Here is a 23,126-nt window from a genome sequence, read left to right on the forward strand (position 1 = left end):
AGGCCCTGGAGTCACTGAGCAAGTAGATCAGAAAAAAGATGCTACTTGGGGACTTGAGGCTAGATATAGATGACAGAAGGGGCTGAGAATGGTAAAAAGGCAGTAGGCTGGGACACTCGCTGTGGCTCCACTACTCTTAATCTGTGTGACATTGGTGAGGTCACTTGGTTTCACTCTTGACAGAGGACCTGAGAGTGACATGATCTCTGCAGTATTAGTTCCCTTTCTGGAAAGTGAGGGATTGAAGGTCCCTTTCCACCCCTGTAATTTTATTCTGTGATTCTGTTCTACAGCATGGGCTGTGTCATCCACAAATATCTACTAGTATAATGTGAAAACATGGGCAGGCCTGGCGCAGTGGCCCACGCCTGTAATCCCAGCACTTTGGGAGGCTGAGGTGGGCGGATCATGAGGTCAGGAGATCGAGACCATCCTGGCCAACATGATGAAACCTCGTCTCTACTAAAAATACAAAAAATTAGCCGGGTGTGGTGGCGGCTGCCTGTAGTCCCAGCTACTTGGGAGACTGAGGCATGAGAATCGCTTGAACCCAGGAGGCAGTGGTTGCAGTGAGCTGAGATCGCGCCACTGCACTCCAACCTGGCGACAGAGCGAGACTCCGTCTCAAAAAAAGAAAACACAGGCGAGAGTACCTGAGACACCCCATTATTCAGCCTTTGTGCAGAGCACCACACAGCTGTGGTGTGAGGGGGAGTGTGGGGCCCCAGTGGCAGGCTCACTGGGCTGCCATCTTAGGCAGGCACCTCTTTTATCTCGCTGTTCAAGAAAGGCTTGAATTGAAGCTTCTGCAAACCCAGTTTTCAAAGCAAATGGAGCTGCATTTAACTAAAATAGGAGTCCTTTCTTTATAGGCCATGGAGTCACCTTACTACCTGCAGACATGGTAGTTGGTAGCAGTTTTCTTTTTTTCACAGTATCTTCCCCCAGAATGGTGTAAGAGCTTGCAAATGGACCTAGTGAGTCCTTCATGGTCAAAGGAATGCATTTAGACCTTCTGTTCTTCCCTCCAGTCCTCTCCATGATCTGTGTCAAACTGCTTTGGGCCTTTATGAAGTGGCCTGTGCTGTACTGTAGGTGAGCCTACCTGTCTCTTAGTTGCTTTGTTTCTACATAGAGGTTTCACAACCAGCTGGTTTATATTTATTTCTTTTCTGGCTGGGGCAAAGCGTCCTATACCTGTACACAGGGATCAGATAGGTGCTTGGGCCTAAAGAGTGAGAATGAAAGTACCTGTACATTTTATCCCAGACTGGCTTTGTATGATGGGATGCATGTATGTAGTATTGGTAGCTTATTGAAAATATGGAGAGAGGCCAGGTGTGGTGACTCACGCCTGTAATCCCAGCACTTTGGGAGGCCGAGGCGGGCAGATCACAAGGTCAGGAGTTGGAGACCAACCTGACCAACATGGTGAAAGCCTGTCTCTACTAAAAAAAAAAAATACAAAAATTAGCCAGGCGGCGTGGTGGCACACGCCTGTAATCCCAGCTACTCAGGAGGCTGAGGCAGGAGGAATCGCTTGAACCTGGGAAGCGGAGGTTGCAGTGAGCTGAGATTACGCCACCGCACTCCAGCCTGGGCAACAGAGCAAGACTCTGTCTCAAAGGAAAAAAAAGAAAGAAAGAAAGAAAATATGGAGATAAAGACTAGTTCTCCTAAGACTTCCTTCAGCTTTCCTAGTCTCTGTTAAGTGACTCTAGTTTATATCGGCCTATATATTGCAGGGGCTATTCCTGAGCCTGTCATGGGGTGTTTATTTGGGGGCTCTGCTTCTGCTGTGAGTGACCATTTTCTTTTTTGCTTTCAGAGCTGTGACTTGTGGTCCCTAGGGGTGATTATCTATGTGATGCTGTGCGGATACCCTCCTTTTTACTCCAAACACCACAGCCGGACTATCCCAAAGGATATGCGAAGAAAGATCATGACAGGCAGTTTTGAGTTCCCAGAGGAAGAGTGGAGTCAGATCTCAGAGATGGCCAAAGATGTTGTGAGGAAGTGAGTTCACGGGCTGCTGGGCAGGGAGGCCAAGGAGGCCTCCAGGTGGTGGAGCTCAAGGGAATGTGGGTAGAGAAAAGGCATTGGTTTCCTAGGCAGGCTCCTCCCCGTTTTAATATCACAGAAATCTCTCTGGATCCTGAGGTGACTGTTCTCAGTGTCCACACCTTGGTGCGAATGAAGCTTTCCTCCCTCCTGTTGCATCCCTAGACTTTGTCCCCAGGGTGTGAACCCAGGTCCCTCCATAGGCAGTCTGTGCACATTAATTCAAGACCCTAAATTATAAACCTGGTGTGCTGTCCTTCTTACGTGTGAGCTGGCATGTCATTTGGAACAGATACAATGCCAGGAGGTGAACTAGGTGCTGAGATGACAAACAGCATCCTTGGATGCTGTGGGCATGTGGGTTTGTCAGGCCTGCACTCCACCCTTCACCTTCGCGCTGCCAGTTGGTTGCTCTTACATACCTTTTTTTTGAGACGGAGTCTCACTCTGTTGCCCAGGGTGGAGTGCAGTGGTACAATCTTGGCTCACTGCAACCTCCGCCTCCTGGGTTCAAATGATTCTCCTGCCTCAGCCTCTGCATTAGCTGGGATTACAGGCGCCCGCTAACATGCCCAGCTCATTTTTGTATTTTAAGTAGAGATGGGGTTTGACCATGTTGGCCAGGCTGGTCTCAAACTACTGATCTCAAGCGATCTGCCCGCCTCGGCCTTCCCAAGTGCTGGGATTACAGGCGTGAGCCACCGCACCCAGCCGCTCTGGCATATCTTAAGATGAGAAGATTTAGTCAGAATTAGGGCTAGTGAGTGGATGAGGGAGAGTTGATATTCAGAGTCTTTTAGTAGCTGGAGGACTAGGTAAGAAGTCAGGCCTAAATTCGAATATGTTTGTTTTTTGTGCCCACCTGTGTGGGAGGCTGGGTGCCCATGGACTTAGGCACTGCTCCTGTCTTCCCGCTGCTGGGTCTTCACTGAGCAGTGTCTCCCTTGTTGGTCTCAGTTTCTTCCTCTGTAATGGGATGAAGGTACGTGTTTAGGGGCAACACCTGGGAGCTGTCTCCCGACAGTACAGCCATTTCTACGTGGAAATTACTCCCTTTCAAAAGTAAGCTTGTCCTGTTGATTAGAGGGTGGGGGTTGGGGGCAGGTTCTGTGTGCTATAAAGAGGGACCGTTTTCTAAAATAGACAAGTACAAGTTTTTAGAAACGTGGGTGCAATGATTAAATCACCATCTGTCTTGACATGCTATTTCCTTGCTGTATTCCCAGCTATTTGACCAAAACCTCAATGTCCTGTAAGTAGTTCTTTGCCAGTTTTCTATAGAATACATTTCCTGTCCCTAGAGCAACACTGATTATCTTTTTGGTTTTGGGATCTTCCAGATAATCCTTTCTTTAGAATCTGAAGCCATCTGTTCAGAATGATCCAGAAGAAGGTGGCAGACAAGCTGAAGGAGCAGTTAGGCATGTTGTCCTGACATTTGTAATGAGAGATGGAGTTGGAAGGAGGGAATGGGCTGAGATGAGCTAGGAACCACATCAGTGGGAATGAACAAGACGGAAAGAAGCATGATCTGAAGGCAGACAGCACAGAAGCAACACCCTGGGCTTAGAAGGAAATGCCATCCCCGTCTCAGAGACTCTAGGTTTTTAGCTTTTGAATGTCTGTGAAATAATGGGCTCATGTCCTGCCATATGGTGACATCTAAGAGTTTTATATTGGGTAGCAACCTGCTTTTCCAGAACCTCATGACCCTTCAACTAATTCTGCAGCCACCATCAGCCAAAAAGAGCACTCTGAGTTCCTTTTGGAAGTTAAATCCCATTGTCCTAGAAACCTCAGTATGGAGATTCAAGGTGTGAGGAACTATAAGCCATATGTAGGATTACCTTATTAAACCCTAGAACTCAAAAGTATCACTGGATTAAGCCCTTTTCTACCATTTTAATCTCACTTTTTCCAGTATAGAAAGGACTGCCTCAAGCCATAGTACCCCTACAAGTGGTTGGAGACTAGAATCCCACCTGTGCTTTGCAGGTGGAAAGCCCAGGCTTGCAGAAGTCAGAAGCAACCAGAGCTGTTTAGAGCCAGGTCCAGGAACTTCCTATGGCCTTTTGGTAGCAACTGTGCATGGCAGCCCTGTCGGTGTTTTCTCCACAGGCTCCTGAAGGTCAAACCGGAGGAGAGACTCACCATCGAGGGAGTGCTGGACCACCCCTGGCTCAATTCCACCGAGGCCCTGGATAATGTGCTGCCTTCTGCTCAGCTGATGATGGACAAGGTTTTGAATGATGTTTACTTTGTTGACTGAAAAGACTGTGTTGGGAAGGAATGCTGGGGCTTGGCTCAGTGAGGGGTTAAAGGCAGAACAGTGCAGAGTATACGATCCTTCCCAGAGAAACATCTCTGGTTTCCTGAGAGTCAGGATCCAAAATAAGGAACTGCTTTCGGTAAAAGACCAAATCAAGGCCTGATGAATATAAACTAAGGGAGCACTCAAAGGAATAGCCTCCATATTTCTGCTACAGGGCTGCGGGCACAGAACAGTTTAAGATACCCTCCCTTTCCCCAAGGGGTTTAAACAAGACTGGCTGGGAAGGCAAGGCCAATAAACATGAAACAAAGAGGGAACATTTCAGATATCAGAGCTTTGCATGTTAACTTTTCTGTGAATGCTGTGGGAATTCAGAAAAAGAGCACATCTTTGAAGGGATGTAATTTGCCCAAAGAGAAGGCAAAACCCCTCACATGTATTAACTGTCTTCTGTGTTGAAGCATCTGAGTTCTTTCTCATGTTCGGGCATGCGCTGTCCTTGAAGAATTTGAGTAGACAGTGTAAATGGCCATGCGTGGCGAACAGCATAAGCAAAAAAACACATGCAAATACATCCTCGGGAAAAATAATTTGGCCTCACTAATGGGAAGTTAATGAGATCGGTGTGGCAGGGCCAGGCTTTGCAAGTGGACAGAGGGGTTTAAGTCTTAGTGGGATGCAACTGAGAGGCCATGGTAGCTTTTTGAGAAGAGATTTGCCACTAGGAAGCTATTTAGAGATAGTCAGACTTGGCGACTCGCAGACTTGCCAGCCTAATACTTCTGCAGTAATCTAGAAGTCGGGGGTGGCTGTGGGAGCAGAGTAGAGGTGAATTAACAGGCTAAATATTTTTGAAGAAAAATTTCTACAGTTTTTCGTGATAGACTAGATATAAGGGGACAGTTGTGGCATATCTGGTGATAACTGACAGATTAGGAAGGAGGCTGGTTTGGGTGAGAGGGAGTCTCTTAGGTTTTAGATATTGTTTGGGATGGCAGAGGAACATTCAAATGAATGAGATTTGTAGGGTGGGACCATAGTGTGGCTGTGAGCTCAAAGCGGTGACACAGACTTGAGTGTTAACAGCTTTGAAGGGGTAGGGTGGAAGTGTTAGACGTCTCTTTCTAAGTTTAGCTGGAGCATGGAAGATAAAGGAGAACTGGAAAGTACAGTTCTCTGCCTTCTCTTTGATTTGTGGGTGGTTGTCTTCCTGTAGTCCAGAAATGGTTTGGTCATTCAAAAATCCAAAGGGATTAGTTAGATCCTGGTTGTCAGCACATAGAAGTTACAATGTGGCATTACTCAAGATCTTAAAAATGAGGAGATAAGGCCAGGCATGGTGGCTCACACCTGTAATCCCGCAGTTTGAGAGGCTGAGGCGGGCAGATCACTTGAGGTCAAGAGTTCGAGACTAGCCTGGCCAACATGAGGAAACCCCATCTCTACCGAAAATACAAAAATTAGCTGGGCGTGGTGGCATGCACCTGTAATCCCAGCTACTTGGAGGCTGAGGCAGAAGAATCATTTGAGCCTAGGAGGCGGAGGTTGCATTGAGCCAAGATCCACCACTGCACTCCAGCCTGGGTGACAGAGTGAGACTGTTTCAAAAAAACGTGGTGAGGATGTGAATGGTCACCTTTGGAAGTGTAGAACATTGTCCACCCAAGCACTGTCTAGGAGCCTAAGCTCATGACTTTGAGCTGTTACCTTCTTCTGTCAGGTTGTTACTGATAAGGTGGATGTGAAGGTGCAGAAAGGCATAGCCAGGGCTGGCTGAGTATACAGAGCCCTTAAATGAGTTCCAACTTTTCCTGATCTAATTTCATGTTCACCACAGAACTACTTTTTAAAATTGTCAAATTTTGGCTGGGCGCGGTGGCTCACATCTGTAATCCCAGCACTTTGGGAGGCTGAGGTGGACGGATCATTTGAGGTCAGGAATTCGAGACCAGCCTGGCTAACATGGTGAAACCACATCTCTGCTAAATATACAAAAATTAGCCGGACGTGGTGGCACACACCTGTAATCCTAGCTACTCGGGAGGTTGAGGCAGGATAATTGCTTGAACCTGGCAGCAGCAGAGGTTGCAGTGAGTCAAGATTGCACCACTGTACTCCAGCCTGGGAGACAGAGCAAGACTCTGTCTCAAAGAAATTCTTGTTGTGAAAATTCAGGTGGTACAGCAGTGTTAAAAGTTCCCTTACATTCCCTTGCCACAGTCACACCCCTCAGATGTGAGGTAATCTATGCTTGATGTATACTTCCTGATCGTTTTCTGTGATACACACACACACACACACACACACACATTTTGTCCTTCTTTTAAAGTACAAAAATGGAAAAAAAAATACAAAAATGGGATCATATTCCTATGAAGCCTTCTGATGATTTGGTCTGCCTGTAGTGAGATCATACACTGTTCATAAAAGCACAAACTTCCAGAGTTCCAGACTCCATGACAGCTATTTCTCACTGTAAATTACTTGACTGGTTGTGGCCTCGGTCACATGGCCTCAGCCTTGGCCATGCCCTGCATGTGGTATGGTCAGGGCTCCGAGCCGTCAGGGCTGAGGTGAATCAATACCGTCTGCAAGGCTTCTTGGGCAGCAGCCTGCCAGCCTTTCCACTGGTGTCCATATGTGCCTCTCTTTACACTTCCCCTCAGTAGTGGCTGTGAGTGGGGGTCCTGCTGGTATTTCTTACTCGCATTTCTGTCCCCCCACCAGGGAAGAAGGGCTAGTTGTTGTGTGACCTTTGGTTGGCCTGGTGTTTCCTGGTTCCTGCTGATCCATGGGGAAGAGTCCTCTGCCTTATCAAAATATTTATATTCCTTCAGCATAAGAGTGAAATTACCTTCTTAGTACTTTGAGCTTTTCCTTTCCACTTTCTTAGACTGGCTTTTTAGGTGCCCAGCAATGAATATGAAAAACTGACGGCAGTGTTTGCATTCAGGCAGTGGTTGCAGGAATCCAGCAGGCTCACGCAGAACAGTTGGCCAACATGAGAATCCAGGATCTGAAAGTCAGCCTCAAACCCCTGCACTCAGTGAACAACCCCATTCTGCGGAAGAGGAAGTTACTTGGGTAACTGAGCTTATTTCTTTGATTCTTCTTCATGGCTGGAATGGCTAAGTACTGGGTTCTGAAATTTAAGAAATTTAACTTGCTCAGCTAGGGGTCTTTCTTTAGCCACTGAAGAGGGTGGAGAGGATAAGCTCTTTAAATAGTATCAGGAGTTGGACACTATTGTTATTTTTCTGATACATCTGTTGCCTTATGTTTAGAGTTAATATCTGTCCAGAGTTGGTTTTTGGGGTCTCACGTTGTCATTACCCCTCCCTCAAACTCTTAAAGCACCAAGCCAAAGGACAGTGTCTATATCCACGACCATGAGAATGGAGCCGAAGATTCCAATGTTGCCTTGGAAAAACTCCGAGATGTGATTGCTCAGTGTATTCTCCCCCAGGCTGGTAAAGGTCACACCATTTACTAATCCTCTGTGTGTCTGTGAGTGTGTGTGTGCAGGGGTGGGTGGGTGTATGCATGCACATGGCAAAAGGAATGGTTTAATTTCGGGTTGTCTGTTTCATCTTGTGTTGTAAGAAAAGTACATTATATAAGGTAGTCTATGCCCACTAAAAAGACTGGACAGTGGGAGCTCAGAAATGCGGTTAAGTTCTGCCCCTCCTTTGTTTCTGTGAAATTTCTAGTTTAGACTTAATTGGCAGTGTCAGGTGCAAGCATGCAATTTTGTGTTTTCTTAGTTTGACAACAAGGGCACAGGTTGGGGGATGGAGAATGGAAAATGTGGGTAGGGTCTGAATCTCATTGAAGGCTGTTTACCATTTCCAGAGCCTTTAGAGTGCAAGGCTGCCATTAGCTCATAAATAAGAGAACACCTCCCTAGTTCAGAAGTGGCTCCTGCTGCTACTCATATCATGGGCAGAGTGACTTACACGTGGGTCCTTTGCAGTGAGAGCTTTCTTTCGTTATGTTCTCTCTCCACTCATCGGCGGGTGAGGGGCTGTTCTCAGCAGATAAATGAGATGCTTCACGTACTAGGCCAGAAAACAGTTGGGTTGACCTGTCTATCTCCCTAGATTCCTTGGGTTTTAAGAGAACTCATGTAGTGTACCTCAGATAGCTTTCTAAAGTAAGAATGAGCTTAGGGGAGAGAAAGTAGCCCACTCTCCCACTTTTTGGTCTTTGAAGGTGTCTTTTGTTCAGCAATAGAGTCTGCCACAGCCTATTTCCCATCCCCTGGTGCTAAGACTCTGGGGCCATCAGTGGATTTGTATAAAGACGTCAGAGTAAAAAAGAGTCCAAATGCCAGATGCGGTCTACATAATGTAGGGACTAGCAGTAAAGCCCTTGTCTGGTGAAATTTTGCACATTCAGTCATCATTTTTCAATCAGTTGGACATCACGTCCTTCCATCTCTCACACTAAAACCCCATGATGCTGCAGGAAAAATGCAAATTCCTCTTCATCCTTACCAATAGGAGAGAATGAAGATGAGAAACTGAATGAAGTAATGCAGGAGGCTTGGAAGTATAACCGGGAATGCAAACTCCTAAGAGATACTCTGCAGAGCTTCAGCTGGAATGGTAGGAGCCTTCATCAACTCCCTTCCCCAGGAATGCAGACAAGTGATTATGTTTAGAACATATAGGATCTCTTTGGGGCCTGAGGTGCGGCTGTTTTGAAGTGAAGTGAGCCTGGCTGGAGAGTGAGTGGAGCATTGTGGAATGGGGGTTAGCTAGGCATTAACTGCCCAGGCATACCTGGATATCTGGCCCTTTCACTTATTTTCCGGAGTTCAAGTGAATTGTGTATTGCAGATTCAACACTAGAAAGCCCCCATCACACACCACTTGGGTAAAAAAAAAAACCCAAATTTCAGAACTCCTCTCAGATACCAGGACTATTGACCAGGTCATTAAGAAGCAACAGATGCTGAAGGGGAGAAAGGACAAAGTGACAGCGAGTCCACCCTGCTGATCCCGCTGATCTGCTTAGCTTACAGAAGAGCTGTTTCATGAAAGAGGAGAAAGTTTGCCAAATCTACTGCTAGTTAAGTTTTTTTCCCGAAGCAAATAAGGTAGAGATGAATTTCTTGAACTGCCTGGTTTTTTTTGAGGCGGAGTTTCACTCTATCCCCCAGGCTGGAGTGCAGTGGCGCAATCTTGGCTCATTGCAACCTATGCCTCCCGGGTTCAAGTGATTCTCCTGCCTCAGCCTCCCGAATAGCTGGGACTATAGGCAAGTGCCACCATGCCCAGCTAATTTTTGTATTTTTAGTAGAGATGGGGTTTCACCATGTTGGCCAGGCTGGTCTTGAACTCCTGGCCTCAAGTGTTCCACCTGCCTCAGCCTCCCAAAGTGCTGGGATTACAGGCGTGAGCCTCTGTGCCTGGCTTGAACTGATTTTAATATTGTCTTTCCAGTTGAGCAAATTGTACTAGACTTATGCTACAGGATGCTCAGGGAAGGGAGCAAACTTAAGATTTCAATGATTTCAATGCCTCACTTGTTTCCGGGTTTTTTTTTTTTTTTTTTTTTTTTTTTTGAGATGGAGTCTCCCTCTGTCGCCCAGACTGGAGTGCAGTGGTGCAATCTTGGCTTACTGCAACCTCCCCGTCCTGGGCTCATGCGATTCTCCCACCTCAGCCTCCCAAGGAACTGGGACTACAGGCACGTACCACCATGCCCAGCTAATTTTTGTATTTTTTTTTTTAGTGGAGATGGGGTTTCACCATGTTGGCCAGCCTCATCTCGAACTCCTGACCTCAAGTGATCCACCCACCTTGGCCTCCCAAAGTGCTGGGATTACAGGTGTGAGCCACTGCACCTGGCCTGCCTTCTTGTTTCTTAGACATGCCATAAGAAATCTAAAGTGCTAGCCTGGCCATTCCCATTCTTGGAGGAGATTCACTTCCCTGGGAGTTTTTTAAAGAAAAATTTGAGGGCCAGGCATGGTGGGTCACACATGTAATCCCAACACTTTGGGAGGCCGAGGTGGGCGGATCATGAGGTCAGGAGATCAAGACCATCGTGGCTAACACAGTGAAACCCCACCTCTACTAAAAATACAAAAAAAAAAAAAAAAAAAAAAAAAATTAGCCGGGCATGGTGGCATGCACCTGTAGTCCCAGCTACTCAGGAGGCTGAGGCAGGAGAATCGCTTGAACCCGGGAGGCGGAGGTTGCAGTGAGCTGAGATCACACCACTGCACTCCAGCCTGGGCAACAGAGCGAGACTCCATCTCAAAAAAAAAAAGGAAAAAGAAAAAAAAACTTGAAATATGTCATTTTAGAAAAGTGATCACATATGAAATATGGACTTCAGTGAATTTTCACAAAGTGAACACTCCTCTGTAACCAGCACCTAGATCATGTAGTAGAACATGCGTCCTCTTCCAGTCACTCCCTCCCTCCATTCAAGTGTAATCACAGTTCTGATTTCTAGCACTGTAGCCTAATTTTGCCTGGTTTTGTATTCTTTGTGAATGGAGTCAGACAAGTCTGTGTCCTTTTATGTCTGGCTTCTTTTAGTCAGTTAAATTTTAGTCATTATATTTGTGACATCCATCCATGTTGTGTGTAGCAGCAGATCATTCATTTTCACTGTATGAATGTGTGCTATATTTCTCCATTCTACTGTTGAATGGACTTTAGGATTATTTCCAGATTTGGGGAATTAAGAAAAGGGCTGTGGTGAATACTCTTGTGAATGTCTTTTGATGAGCTCATTTATCTTACGTGTATAGGATTAGAATTGCTGGTTCATGGAGGTCTTCATCTGTCTGGCTTTAGTGGGTACTGCTACCAGTTTTTCAAAGTGAATTTATGAACTCCCACTAGCAGTGTTTGGGGGTTCTGGTTACTTCACGTCCACACCAACTGTTGCTATTGTCTTTTAAAAATATCTTCGTTATCCTGGTTAGTTTGTAGGTGGTATTGCAATGTGGTTTTAGTTTGCATTACCCTTAAATGTACCCTTAAAATGTACTGATGTACGTTTTAGATGTTCATGGGCCAGTTAGATTTCCTCTTTTGTGAAGTACCTATTCAAGTCTTTTGCCCATTTTTTTTCACTGAGTTGTGTCTTTCTTATAGATACATAGGAATTCTTTATATATTCTGGATATGAGTCTTTTGTCAGCTGTATGTATTACAAAGATCTTGTCTCTCTTTGTGGTTTGCTTGTATGTTGTGAGCTTTGGATTTTTACTGCCAGGTTAGTGGAACTGTACAATTGCTACCTGAAAAATGGGGGATCTGAACTGCTTTTGATCAGTGGTGGGGGTGGTTCCTCCACTGGTGAGGGTGAATTTGATACTGGTGAGGTGGACCTTATTGGGTCTCTGTCAAGAGTCTGCCACCTCTCAAAGAATTTGAGGACTGACCTTGTTCTTTTTTGGCTTTCAGGTCGTGGATTCACAGATAAAGTAGATCGACTAAAACTGGCAGAAATTGTGAAGCAGGTGATAGAAGAGCAAACCATGTCCCATGAATCCCAATAATGACAGCTTCAAACTTTGTTTTTTTTAACAATTTGAAAAATTATTCTTTAATGTATAAAGTAATTTTATGTAAATTAATAAATCATAATTTCATTTCCACATTGATTAAAGTTGCTGTATAGATTTAGGGTGCAGGACTTAATAACAGTATAGTTATTGTTTGTTTTTAAGAAAAGCTCAGTTCTAGAGATATACTGTTACTTTAGGACTGTGTAGTTGTATATTTGTAAGATGACAGATGATGCTGTCAAGCAATATTGTTTTACTTGTAATAAAATGTACAAAAATCACTTGCCAGCAGTAGAAAAAGGACCGACTATACCGACCTTTCTGATTAGTAAACAGTTGAATCAAGGACTCTGGATTCTGGTTTCAGTTGCCCTGTGTGTTTATTTTCCACACCATTGCTAGATTAGCTCTACTGCCAAGACATTTTTGTGGCTGTCATTGCAGACTGCTTGCTGGAACTCACAGGAGGCACACTTGAGCTTGGGGAGCCAACTTCCATGATGGAAGAAGAGGGAGCTGAGCCCTCATTTCTCCTGCCCCTAATTCCCAAGAGAAAAGCAGGAACGTTTCCTTTTTGTCATATTTGTTAAAGGGTACTGGTGTGTTTCTTAAATCTAACAGGGTTTTCTTTTGGGTTTATTCTTTTTTTTTTTTTTTTTGAGACAGAGTCTTGCTGTTGTAGTGGAGGCTGGAGTGCAGTGGCACTATCTCCGCTCACTGCAACCTCCGCCTCCCAGGTTCCAGTGATTCTCCCACATCAGCCTCCCAAGTAGCTAGGATTACAGGTGCCCGCCACCACGCCTGGCTAATTTTTGTATTTTTAGTAGAGACAGGGTTTTACCACGTTGGCCAGGCTGGTCTTGAACTCCTGACCTCAGGTGACCCGCCTGCCTCGGCCTCCCAAAGTGCTGGGATTACAGGCATGAGCCACTGTGCCCAGCCTCGGGTTTATTCTTTACATGTTTGTTTGTTTGTTTTGAGATGGAGTCTTGCTCTTGTCACCCAGGGTGGAGTGCAATGGCATGATCTCGGCTCACTGCAACCTGTCTCCCAGGTTCAAGTGATTCTCCTGCCTCAGCCTCCCAAGTAGTTGGGATTACAGGCGCCCACCACCATGCCCGGCTAATTTTTGTATTTTTAGTAGAGACAGGGTTTCACCATGTTGGCCAGGCTGGTCTCGAACTCCTGACCATCCGCTTCAGCCTCTCAAAGTGCTGGGATTACAGGCATGAACCACCAAGCCTGGCCTATTCTTTATATGTTTAACCAGAGCTTCCCTTTCCCCTTCCAGGAGGTCCTGCTTTGTCCTTTCCCCTTCCCTGCAGCCTTCACCAGCTCCATCACTCCTTATTTCTGTTCCCTCTTCCTCTGGTCCTGTTTTTGGAATAATTTGTCTGAGAAGTTTACATATAATTGAAGTGGGACTGTTGGATTATTATGTAAGATGATCCAGTTTTGGTTTTTTTTTTTCATAAGGCTGCCCTGTTTCTCTGTAATATGTCTGTCTGGGTTTTGTGTTGGCATCCTCTGGCTGCATTTATCTTGTTTATTACCCTTCATTTTCAGGAAGCATGGTTTTGGCCCCGAGAGCAGCTGTTTGAAGGAAAAATAAGGCTAGGTCCTTCTTTAGTTTTCTGTTGTGCGTATGGGTTTCCATAACAAACCAATTTTCGTGTGTGTGTGTGTGTGTGAGTGAAGCAGTTTTTGGTGGGTACTTATGTTGGTACATAGAAAAGCTGGCAGGTAGACTCCAGCTCGCAGAGCAGAGGGAGAGGATAGTCATTTGTTTTTCAGTTTTTTCTCATCGCATTCTCTTCGATCAAAATTGATCTCACCAGCAACTTATTTTCTAACTCCTCCGCTGTGCTGAGTAATTCCTCCACCCTGAGTCTTCAGGGTGACATTCGGTTAGTATGCCCTGTATGTGTGTGACTGCCTGTGGGAATAGATGATAAAAACACAAAGTGTCTTAAGAATTACCTTATTACATTGCTTCCTTTTTTTTTTTTGAGATGGATTCTCGCTCTGTCACCCAGGCTGGAGTGCAGTGGCGCGATCTCGGCTCACTGCAAGCTCCGCCTCCCAGGTTCACGCCATTCTCCCGCCTCAGCCTCCCGAGTAGCTGGGACTACAGGTGCCCGCCACCACACCTGGCTAATTTCTTTTTGTATTTTTAGTAGAGACAGGGTTTCGCCGTGTTAGCCAGGATGGTCTTCATCTCCTGACCTCGTGATCCGCCCACCTCAGCCTCCAAAAGTGCTGGGATTACAGGTGTGAGCCACTGCACCCGGCCTACATTGGTTCCTTTTTATCTTGGAGAATTTGTAATTAAAAGATATTTTTTGAGATAAAGTTCACTAATCTTAGGTGACTGATAACTGTTATAAATGAATTTCCTGTAAGGAGAATATGTCTCCCCCCCGACCCCGCCACCAAGACAGTCTCGCTCTGTCTCCCAGGCTGGAGTGCAGTGGCTTGATCTTGGCTCACTGCAACCTCCGCCTCCCAGATTCAAGCGATTCTCGTGCCTCAGACTTCCAAGTAGCTGGGACTACAGGCACACACCACCACGCCCAGCTAATTTTTGTGTTTTTAGTAGAGATGGGGTTTCACCATATTGGCCAGGCTGGTCTCAAACACCTGACCTCGTGATCCGCCCACCTCAGCCTCCCAAAGTACTGGGATTACAGGCATGAGCCACCGCGTGCGACCGGAATACTTTTATGATGGCAAAATCTAAGAGGCAACAGAAAAAAAAACAATGTTTTTAAATTTACTGACCAGAAAACTTGGCTGAGAGTTGAATTAAGTGCCTGTTGTGTTTTTCAGTGAAATGCAAATCTTACAGATCACTTCTTACAGTTAGGAAAACTGCACTTCTTTGTGTAATATTAGAGCAATTATAGTTTTCCTGTCTTAGGGCAGAGGTTCAGTATTCCATGGGGAGAAAAAAAACAGTAATTACCTTTGTTACTCTTCTCTTTCTTTAGAGGAATATTCTAGCATATCCATTATATCCGTAACTTCTTAAATTTGTGACTTGGGTGTCTTCTAAAAAGGCTCAGGATTATTTTTTCCTTCAGTGTGTGCTGAATTTTAGGTGCGATGGAAAAGTTATCCAAAGTGATACTTCCTTTGACTCTGAGCATCTGTGGCCCGTGTTTCAGTCACTTCAAGCTGAATTCATGTGGCCCTCAGTGTAAGTGCTGTGTCCAGACACATCCAAATGAGCACCAAGCTGGAAGTTTGTGAACACTCTGGAGGATGCCCCAGCTGTTGTACTGCAACAGCATGCCTTGAAAAAAACAGTAGCTCCCAAGTGACTCAGCATGGCTTGGTCTTCGAAATGGAGTTTTGTTTGTGTATTCCTAGTCCAGCAGTAAATTCTGCTTTAACATAACTGTCAGGTTTGCTACTCGAAATTTGCACATAATTGGAAGTGAAACGATATCTTTCTCATATTTTTTGGCCTAACACCTATACCTGTGGAAACATAACACTGTAAAAACAATTCTTATAAAGCAGCAGGTTATGCTCTCCTGTTTGCCTACATGATTTACTAACGTTCTGCTTATTAAAGCCATTACTGGTCAATCAGATACTTTTAGACTTTACCACAGTTATAAAAGTCGGCTTGATGTAGTAAAAACTTGTCTCTCTGACTAATGTATGAACATAGGAGAATGCCAGTCTGAATTTATTGTTTGAAACATAGATAAGGCTCAGCATGGTGGCTCATGCCTTTAGTAATCCCAGCATTTTAGGAAGCCAAGGCAGGCAGATCACCTTAGGTCGAGAGTTCAAGACCAGCCTGGCCAACATGGTGAAATGCCGTCTCTACTAAAAATACAAAAATTAGCCAGGTGTGGTGGCACATGCCTGTAATCCCAGCTGCTCGGGAGGCTGAGGCAGGAGAATTGCCTGAACCTGGGAGGTAGAGGTTGCAGTGAGTGGAGATCGCACGATTGCACTCCAGCCTGGGTGACGGAGCGAAACTCCGTCTCAGAAATAAAATTTAAAAAGAAACGTGATCCTGCTATGTTGCCCAGGTTAGACTCAAGCTCCTGGGCTCAAGCAATCCTCCTGTCTCAGCCTTCTAAGTAGCTGGGACTACAGGAGCAAACCACTGTGCCTGGCAGGAATTACTCTTTAAAAAGAGTTTATGTTGCTTGTATTCATTTGAGAAAAAATGAGTTGAAGAAATGGTAATTGTTGGTCAAAGAAGCCAAAAGATTTAAATAAGGTCTTGTGTGTGGGTATGTGTATGTGCATGTATTTATTGAAGAAAATATGTTTCAATCTGAGAATTAGAAAATTGGATATTTCATTTTAATTATTTATTTAAAGAGTAGAATGTTCTTCCATTATTGAATCTTCTTTTATCCCACCAAATGGCTTAACCTAATTTGCCCTGCTTATTTTGTTTAAGAAACAGGGAAACACCCTAAAATCTGTGATAATTTTCAAAATATAATTTTAAGAAGCTTTGCGCTTACATAAATCACAAGAAGAAATACAGCTGGAAATCATTTCACTTTTCTTGCTGTAAATTTTTTTAGTGGGTTTGTGACAGTATAAATTTTCTTGCTAGATGCTAATGATACATTGTATTATCTGTATTAGGAATTAAATATTTAATGGGAATAGTGAATAAATTGATCTGCTCTCATGCTGTTATCTAAGATCTTATACTACCATTACATTCCTTTCTGTAGTCATATCTCATATTTGAAAGGTCTCATGTTGTAAATATTTGACTTGCTGTAAAATTATACAAGATAAAAAATGTAGAGTTTTATTTTTCTTCATCTAGAATGCACAGAATAACTGTGCAAGGAATGGGTGCATAGGGCTTCTTTTCCTTTTAAATTTGTACTGCTAAATACACCAAGGAAACTGACATCAAAACCAAATTCAAGGACTTCCACAGACATTTCAGGTCAATTTTAGTTCCAAACCGAAGAAATCTTTTAAAAGTTCTTATATAGCCCAGTTTTCTTTTCTTGATGAAATGTTAACTAGACACCTGGTTTGTCAGCTTTTATTTTGACCCCACAGTTTTTTTTTTGGAGACGGATTCTCACTCTGTTGCCCAGGTTGGAGTGGAATGGTGTGATCTCGGCTTACTGCAACCTACGCCTCCTGGGTTCAAGCGATTCTCCTGCCTCAGCTTCCTGAGTAGCTGAGATTACAGGCGCCTGCCACCACGCCCTCTAATTTTTGCATTTTTAGTAGAGAGGGGGTTTCACCATGCTGGCCAGGCTGGTCTCAAACTCCCGACCTCAGGTGATCTGCCTTCCTCAGCCTCCCAAAGTGCTGAGATTACAGGGGTGAGCCACCGTGCCCGGGCCCCACACTTTGTTTTTATGTTAAGGCAGTTGGAGGAACTGAACTTTGATCCTGATCCTTTATATACTCCCATGGTGAAACTGAGCCCATTTGACTTAACACGTAATAGATCTGTGCATTAGGAAAACTTGGTAGAGAAGATTATATGCAGATATAAAGTATCTAAACTCATTTGTTACGAACCAACGATAATGAGGGAAAACCTGGACGTCCACATACGTATTTTCTTGAATTAAAGAAAAAAAACTAGACACCGACAAAGGAGAGTTGAACTGAGAAACGGTACCCTGAAATCTGCAGAAATGAGGGAAAGAGGCAGGGGGCCACAAAGAACTTTGTTTGTCCTTTTCAGAGATCCCCAGATAAGCCCTGCCCCCTTCCCCCCACCCCCTGACAGAATGTTGGGTTTCAAAGAATGAGCAGATTAACGGATATCAAGTTGTGTGGCCTGAACTGAGGATAAAGAATAATTTGCCTGAGTTACAGTACTGGCTGGATCACTACAGGCCTTCTACTTGGAATATCTTCCCATGAAAGTAAAAGGAATATAACTAAGGAAGATTAAAGTTGTTGCTGTTGGAAGGAAGACATACTAAAGAAACTGCCGAAGGCCAGGAGAGAAGCAGGAGGAGAAACACAGCTTGAAGTTCTGTAAGACTGAGAGCTGGGCAAGAACTGCCAATAAGGGAGCCAGTGTGGATCTGAGACTAACACCTGAGCCTCCAAGGGTTTGTGTGCGAGGGAGAGCTCTGCTGATGGACATAGGCCCAGAATCATTAACTGATTTATTTGGGCCATGTCAGTGGTGGCATTATTAAAAGACTCTGCCAACATCCTGTTTCCTCTATGGAAAAACCAAGTGGCCTTGGAAGAGGCTAAGATAAAGTTTCAAACTTGGGCTCCACAGAAGTGGAACTTGAGGCTGGGGCTAGTACCAGGACCTTCATGTATCAGGTTAGAGATTTTGATGCTTTTGGTGATTTTTGTGCCATGCATGTACTGTCATCAGGGATCAATCTATTACTCTTTCTATGAAATAATTATTCCAAAGAGGCTGACAGTCCAGGGAGGAGATAGTCCAGTGGAAGGACTGTCCTACTTGCTATTTATGCAAGGCCAGAAACACTTGGTTCATCTGAAGGTGAAAAGAAGCCATTTTGTGAATAACTTTCCAGTCTACAGTTACCACAATGGCATCCTGGGGCAAGAAGTACCTTTCATCTCACATGACTGCCACTATGAAGGCTACATAGAAGGAGTGTCAGGTTCTTTTGTTTCTGTCAACACCTGTGCAGGTCTCAGGGGCATCCTGATTAAGGAGGAAAAATCTTACAGCATTGAGCCCATGGACTCTTCAAGACGGTTTGAACATGTGTTATACACCATGGCACATCAAGCGCGAGTCTCCTGTGGTGTCACTTCCAGAGACAGCCATGTGGTGTCTGCTAGCTGGCAACAAGGGAGCAGGAAGCCCCATGATCTACAGGCGCTGTCCTACTTGTGGTCACACAAAAAGTATGTGGAGATGTTTGTGGTGGTCAACAACCAGCGGTTCCAGATGTGGGGCAGTAACGTCAATGAGACGGTCCAGAGAGTAGTGGATGTCATTGCTCTGGCCAACAGCTTCACTAGGGGAATAAATACAAGGGTGGTGCTGGCCGGAATGGAGATTTGGACCGAGGGGGACCTAATAGATGTCACAGTGGACTTGCAAATCACACTCAGGAATTTCAATCGCTGGAGACAAGAGATGCTCTTCCATCGCGCGAAACACGATGTTGCCCACATGATCGTTGGGCATCACCCTGGACAGAAAATGGGCCAGGCCTTTCTCAGTGGTGCCTGCTCAAGCGGTTTTGCAGCAGCTGTTGAATCCTTCCATCATGAAGATGTGCTGTTGTTTGCAGCCCTGATGGTCCATGAGCTCGGGCACAACCTGGGTATTCAGCACGACCACTCGGCCTGCTTTTGTAAAGATAAGCACTTTTGCCTCATGCATGAAAATATCACAAAAGAAAGTGGCTTCAGCAACTGCAGCTCTGACTACTTCTACCAGTTCCTTCGAGAACACAAAGGGGCCTGCCTATTTAACAAGCCATGGCCCAGGGGCCGCAGGCGTAGGGATTCTGCCTGTGGAAATGGCGTGGTGGAGGACACGGAGCAGTGTGACTGTGGCTCTGCCTGTCACCTTGACCCATGCTGTGATGCCACATGTACTCTGAAGGAGAATGCTGAGTGCAGCCATGGCCTCTGCTGTCTGGGCTGCACTTTCAGAAGGAAGGGGTTTTTATGCCGTCCTACTCAGGATGAGTGTGACCTCCCAGAATACTGTGACGGTAGCTCTGCAGAATGCCCTGCAGACAGCTACAAGCAAGATGGCACGTTGTGTGATAGAATTCACTATTGCTCTGGGGGTCAGTGTAAGAACCCTGATAACCAATGTGTGAATATATATGGGTACCCTGCAAGATCTGCCCCGGAAGACTGTTACATTTCAATAAATACCAGAGGAGACCGGTTTGGAAACTGTGGCCGTCCCACTGAGGATCAGCAAACATATGTTACATGTTCAGGTGATAATGTATTTTGTGGGAAACTCATATGTACAGGTGTTCAATCCTTATCACGAGTCAAAGCTCAACATACAGTGATCCAGGTCCCTCATGACAATGACTGGTGCTGGAGCATGGATGCCCATAACATTACTGATATCCCTGATGACGGAGATGTGCGCATCGGCACTTCTTGTGCCCCAAATAAAGTCTGCACGGATCACTCCTGCGTTCATCACTCCATACTCCTGTATGACTGCAGACCAGAGGAATCGTGTCATGGGAAAGGAGTTTGCAACAATTTAAGGCACTGCCATTGTGAATTTGGTTTTGCTCCTCCTGACTGCAAAAATCCAGGAAATGGAGGCAGTGTGGACAGTGGTCCCCCAGGAATGCAAGTTACTGACAACAATGAAAGTGGTATTGAAGGTAGTGCTCGTGTTCAACGTCAGGGACAAGACCTAGACTATAAACTGATAGCGTTCCTGGTCCCTTTGTTTCTTGTACTTTTATTGTGCACTCTACTTACAATGTCTTACCTCTGCTCTGAAGTTCAGACAGCAGTGGCTGAAGTAGAGGAGTCATCAACAGAGACAACATTGGAATCAGAGCTGACTTCAGCAGATAAGGGCCCAACAGCAGAGGAAATCCTACCACCAGATGAGGAGGCCCCACCACCAGGAGAGGAAGCTCTGCCACCAGCAGAGGCCCCACCACCAGCAGAGGCCCCACCAGCAGAGGCTGCCCCGCCAGCAGAGGCTGCCCCAGCAGAGGCTGCCCCGCTGCCAGAGGCTGCTGCCCCGCCACCAGAGCCTCCCCCCACACCACAGGCTCCGCCACCAGAGGCTGCCCCCCCACCACAGGCCCCGCCACCAGAGGCTGCCCCCCAACCAGAGGCTCCCCCTGCGCCACAGGCCCTACCACCAGAGGCTCCCCCAGCACCACAGGCCCCGCCACCAGAGGCCCCACCAGCACAGTAGGCCCCACCACCAGATGCCCAGAAAGAGCCAGCACCAAAAGAGGAAGCCGGTAAAAGACAGGAAAAGCTGAAGGAGAAGAATGAAGGATGAAGCCAAATATCTCAAACATGTCAGGCATTGAGTGGGAATAAGCAGCTCATAGAAGCAAATGCGATGTGAGAATTGGTGTCTACAGAGGCTGTGACTGGACTATGTAATCTGTAGAAACATACTAATGTACGAAGAGGGATTCCCCCTGTATGAAGAGGGCTTTCCTCACTTACAGTATTCATTGTAAACTCATTATATTCTCATACATAAAATCATATATAAAATATGTATTTCTGTTTTCTCACGTTTCATGAAATAATTTTAGCTCTTCTCATGGGTCATTGCTATCAATGTCTTGTTTCAATTGGGCCAATTTCTGAGTCACCCAAATTGCTTTTCAGGGCATATAAACTTTCATTCACATGATCTGATGTAATGTATTATCGATTATCCATGCCTATATTGCTGTGACTGGGTTATTCATCCCAGTAATAGTGACCCATTATGTTAGGAATGTTATTATAGTGATTGAATATTCTAATATGCCCTGTCTGCTTCTATTCAAGAAATATAGGTGATTTTAAATAAATAAAAAGTTTTTTTCCACATGAATCATCACTCCCTGTAATCCCAGCTGAGGCAAGAGAATCGCTTGAACCCGGGAGGCCAGGGTTGCAGTGAGCAGAGATCGTGCCATCGCACTCCAGCCTGGGGGACAAGAGCAAGACTTGTTCTCAAAAAAAAAAAAAAAAAGTGAGCGAAAAGACATGTCCTTAACTGCCCAGAACACGGCTTTATCTTCAGTGACTCTAATGAAACCAAAGCCATACAAATGAATGTTGATCCTATCATGAACCTATGGCATTGTGTAGTCATTACGGTTTAAAGTGTCTTTTCCTTTACTACATCCTGACAGCATGGCTGGCAATAAGGTTGGCATCTTATTTAGCTCTGAGGGCCTGGCTTATGGTAGGTGCTCAATAAGTGTTGGCCAAGTCAATGACAACCAGAGCCAACCTCAAAATATGGGGATTGCTAGTCTCTAGGCATGGCACATGCAAAATTTTCTCAAGTACGATAGAGCTACAGACTGAGCAAATGTTCTGTCTCAGGGAAGGTCCTGAGCATTAGTCCCCGAGCATACACTTGCCAAGCCTCTCTTCTAACTGCCTACTCTATGCGCGATAACAGAGCAAACCAAAGGATAACTCCTGCTGTCTGCTTTCAAGAAACTTATGTTAGTTACTCTGAGTGGAATAAAAACTTCAAAGCAAAATCCGAAACGAAGTCTTCAGTTGTGGATACGTGACTACAAGGGAAACAGGTAGGAAAACCAGGTCACAAATTCTCAGGTCTGATTCTGATCATCAAATCCAGGATGAGTTTTATGCCAAAAGATCAAAATTCACAATGAGTGACCATGATATCAGGCTGGGCATGGGAGCTCATGCCTGTAATCATAGTGCACTTTGGGAGGCCAAGGCCAGAGGATGGCTTGAATCCAGGACTTTGAGACCAGTCTCAGCAACATAAAAAAAATTTACCAAGAAAATTTTTAAAAATTAGCTGGGCATACTGGTGTGAACCTGTAGTCCCAGCTACTTCAGAGGCTGAGGCGAGAAGATCTCTTGAGCCTAGGAGTTAGAGGCTGTAGTGGACCACAATCGCACCACCATACTCCAGCCTGGGCAACAGAATGAGATTCTGGTTCAAAAAAACAAAATAAAAAAGAAAGAACTCATGCTATCAGTTGGTAGGCACTTGAGAGTTTTGAAGACAAAAGTGAAACTGTATAACTAAAGGTCTCTAGGCCAGGTGTGGTGGCTCAGGCCTGTAATCACAGCACTTTGGGAGGCCAAGGTGGGCAAATCACCTGAGGTCGGCAGTTTGAGACCAGCCTGACCAACATGGAGAAACTTCGTCTCTACTAAAAATACAAAATTAGCCAGGCGTGGTGGTGCATGCCTGTAATCCCAGCTACTCAGGAGGCCGAGGCAGGAGAATTGCTTGAACCCGGGAGGCGGAGTTGTGGTAAGCCGAGATCGTGCCATTGCACTCTAGCCTGGGCAACAAGAGCGAGACTCCATCTCAAAAAAAAAAAAAAAAAGATGTGAAAATGCTGAAAAGCACTTGTACAGAGAACTGTTACAGAAGGGGTAACCCTCATAGTGGGCATGCTGATGGTGACTGTAATGAAAGAGAATGAGCATCACATATTTAAAGCATCAAGGGTAAGGGAATCACAATATAAATCATGATTTATACACAGGATGATTATTCTTAGATTTAATAGAGCTCTTTAAGGACCAAAAGGCAAGTAGATAACTGGGAATCAATACATAAAGCCA

The 23,126-nt window shown here is 45.2% G+C and overlaps 2 protein-coding genes across 6 annotated transcripts in view; both read left to right on the forward strand.

The window, feature by feature from the left end:
* The window catches only part of MAPKAPK5 (MAPK activated protein kinase 5), a 52,510-nt gene extending 39,173 nt beyond the window's left edge, over window positions 1-13,337 (forward strand). For 2 of the 5 annotated variants that reach the window (XM_054442170.2, XM_054442172.2), the window contains 6 exons: window positions 1,829-2,016; window positions 4,180-4,300; window positions 7,287-7,417; window positions 7,688-7,803; window positions 8,836-8,940; window positions 11,764-12,212. In XM_054442170.2, coding sequence (XP_054298145.1) covers window positions 1,829-2,016; window positions 4,180-4,300; window positions 7,287-7,417; window positions 7,688-7,803; window positions 8,836-8,940; window positions 11,764-11,858 — 756 coding nt within the window. In that variant the 3' untranslated portion in view covers window positions 11,859-12,212. Of the gene's footprint in view, window positions 1-1,828; window positions 2,017-4,179; window positions 4,301-7,286; window positions 7,418-7,687; window positions 7,810-8,835; window positions 8,941-11,763; window positions 12,213-12,311 lie in introns of those variants that run through there. The other 3 variants (XM_054442169.2, XM_054442171.2, XM_063647100.1) reach the window with 2 other exon arrangements.
* Window positions 13,338-14,625: 1,288 nt separating this feature from the next.
* LOC129009358 (disintegrin and metalloproteinase domain-containing protein 1-like) lies at window positions 14,626-22,061 on the forward strand. The gene has a single exon (XM_054442156.2). The coding sequence runs from the start codon at window positions 18,013-18,015 to the stop codon at window positions 20,746-20,748; it is 2,736 nt and encodes a 911-aa protein (XP_054298131.1). The 5' UTR covers window positions 14,626-18,012; the 3' UTR covers window positions 20,749-22,061.
* The last annotated feature ends 1,065 nt before the right edge of the window (window positions 22,062-23,126 follow it).

Source organism: Pongo pygmaeus, chromosome 10, assembly GCF_028885625.2.
Source record: "Pongo pygmaeus isolate AG05252 chromosome 10, NHGRI_mPonPyg2-v2.0_pri, whole genome shotgun sequence".
Lineage (NCBI taxonomy): Eukaryota > Metazoa > Chordata > Mammalia > Primates > Hominidae > Pongo > Pongo pygmaeus.

Excerpts from the sequence above, each read along its gene's own strand:
- LOC129009358 (XM_054442156.2), top strand. The coding sequence starts at position 18,013 with ATGTCAGTGGTGGCATTATTAAAAGACTCTGCCAACATCCTGTTTCCT.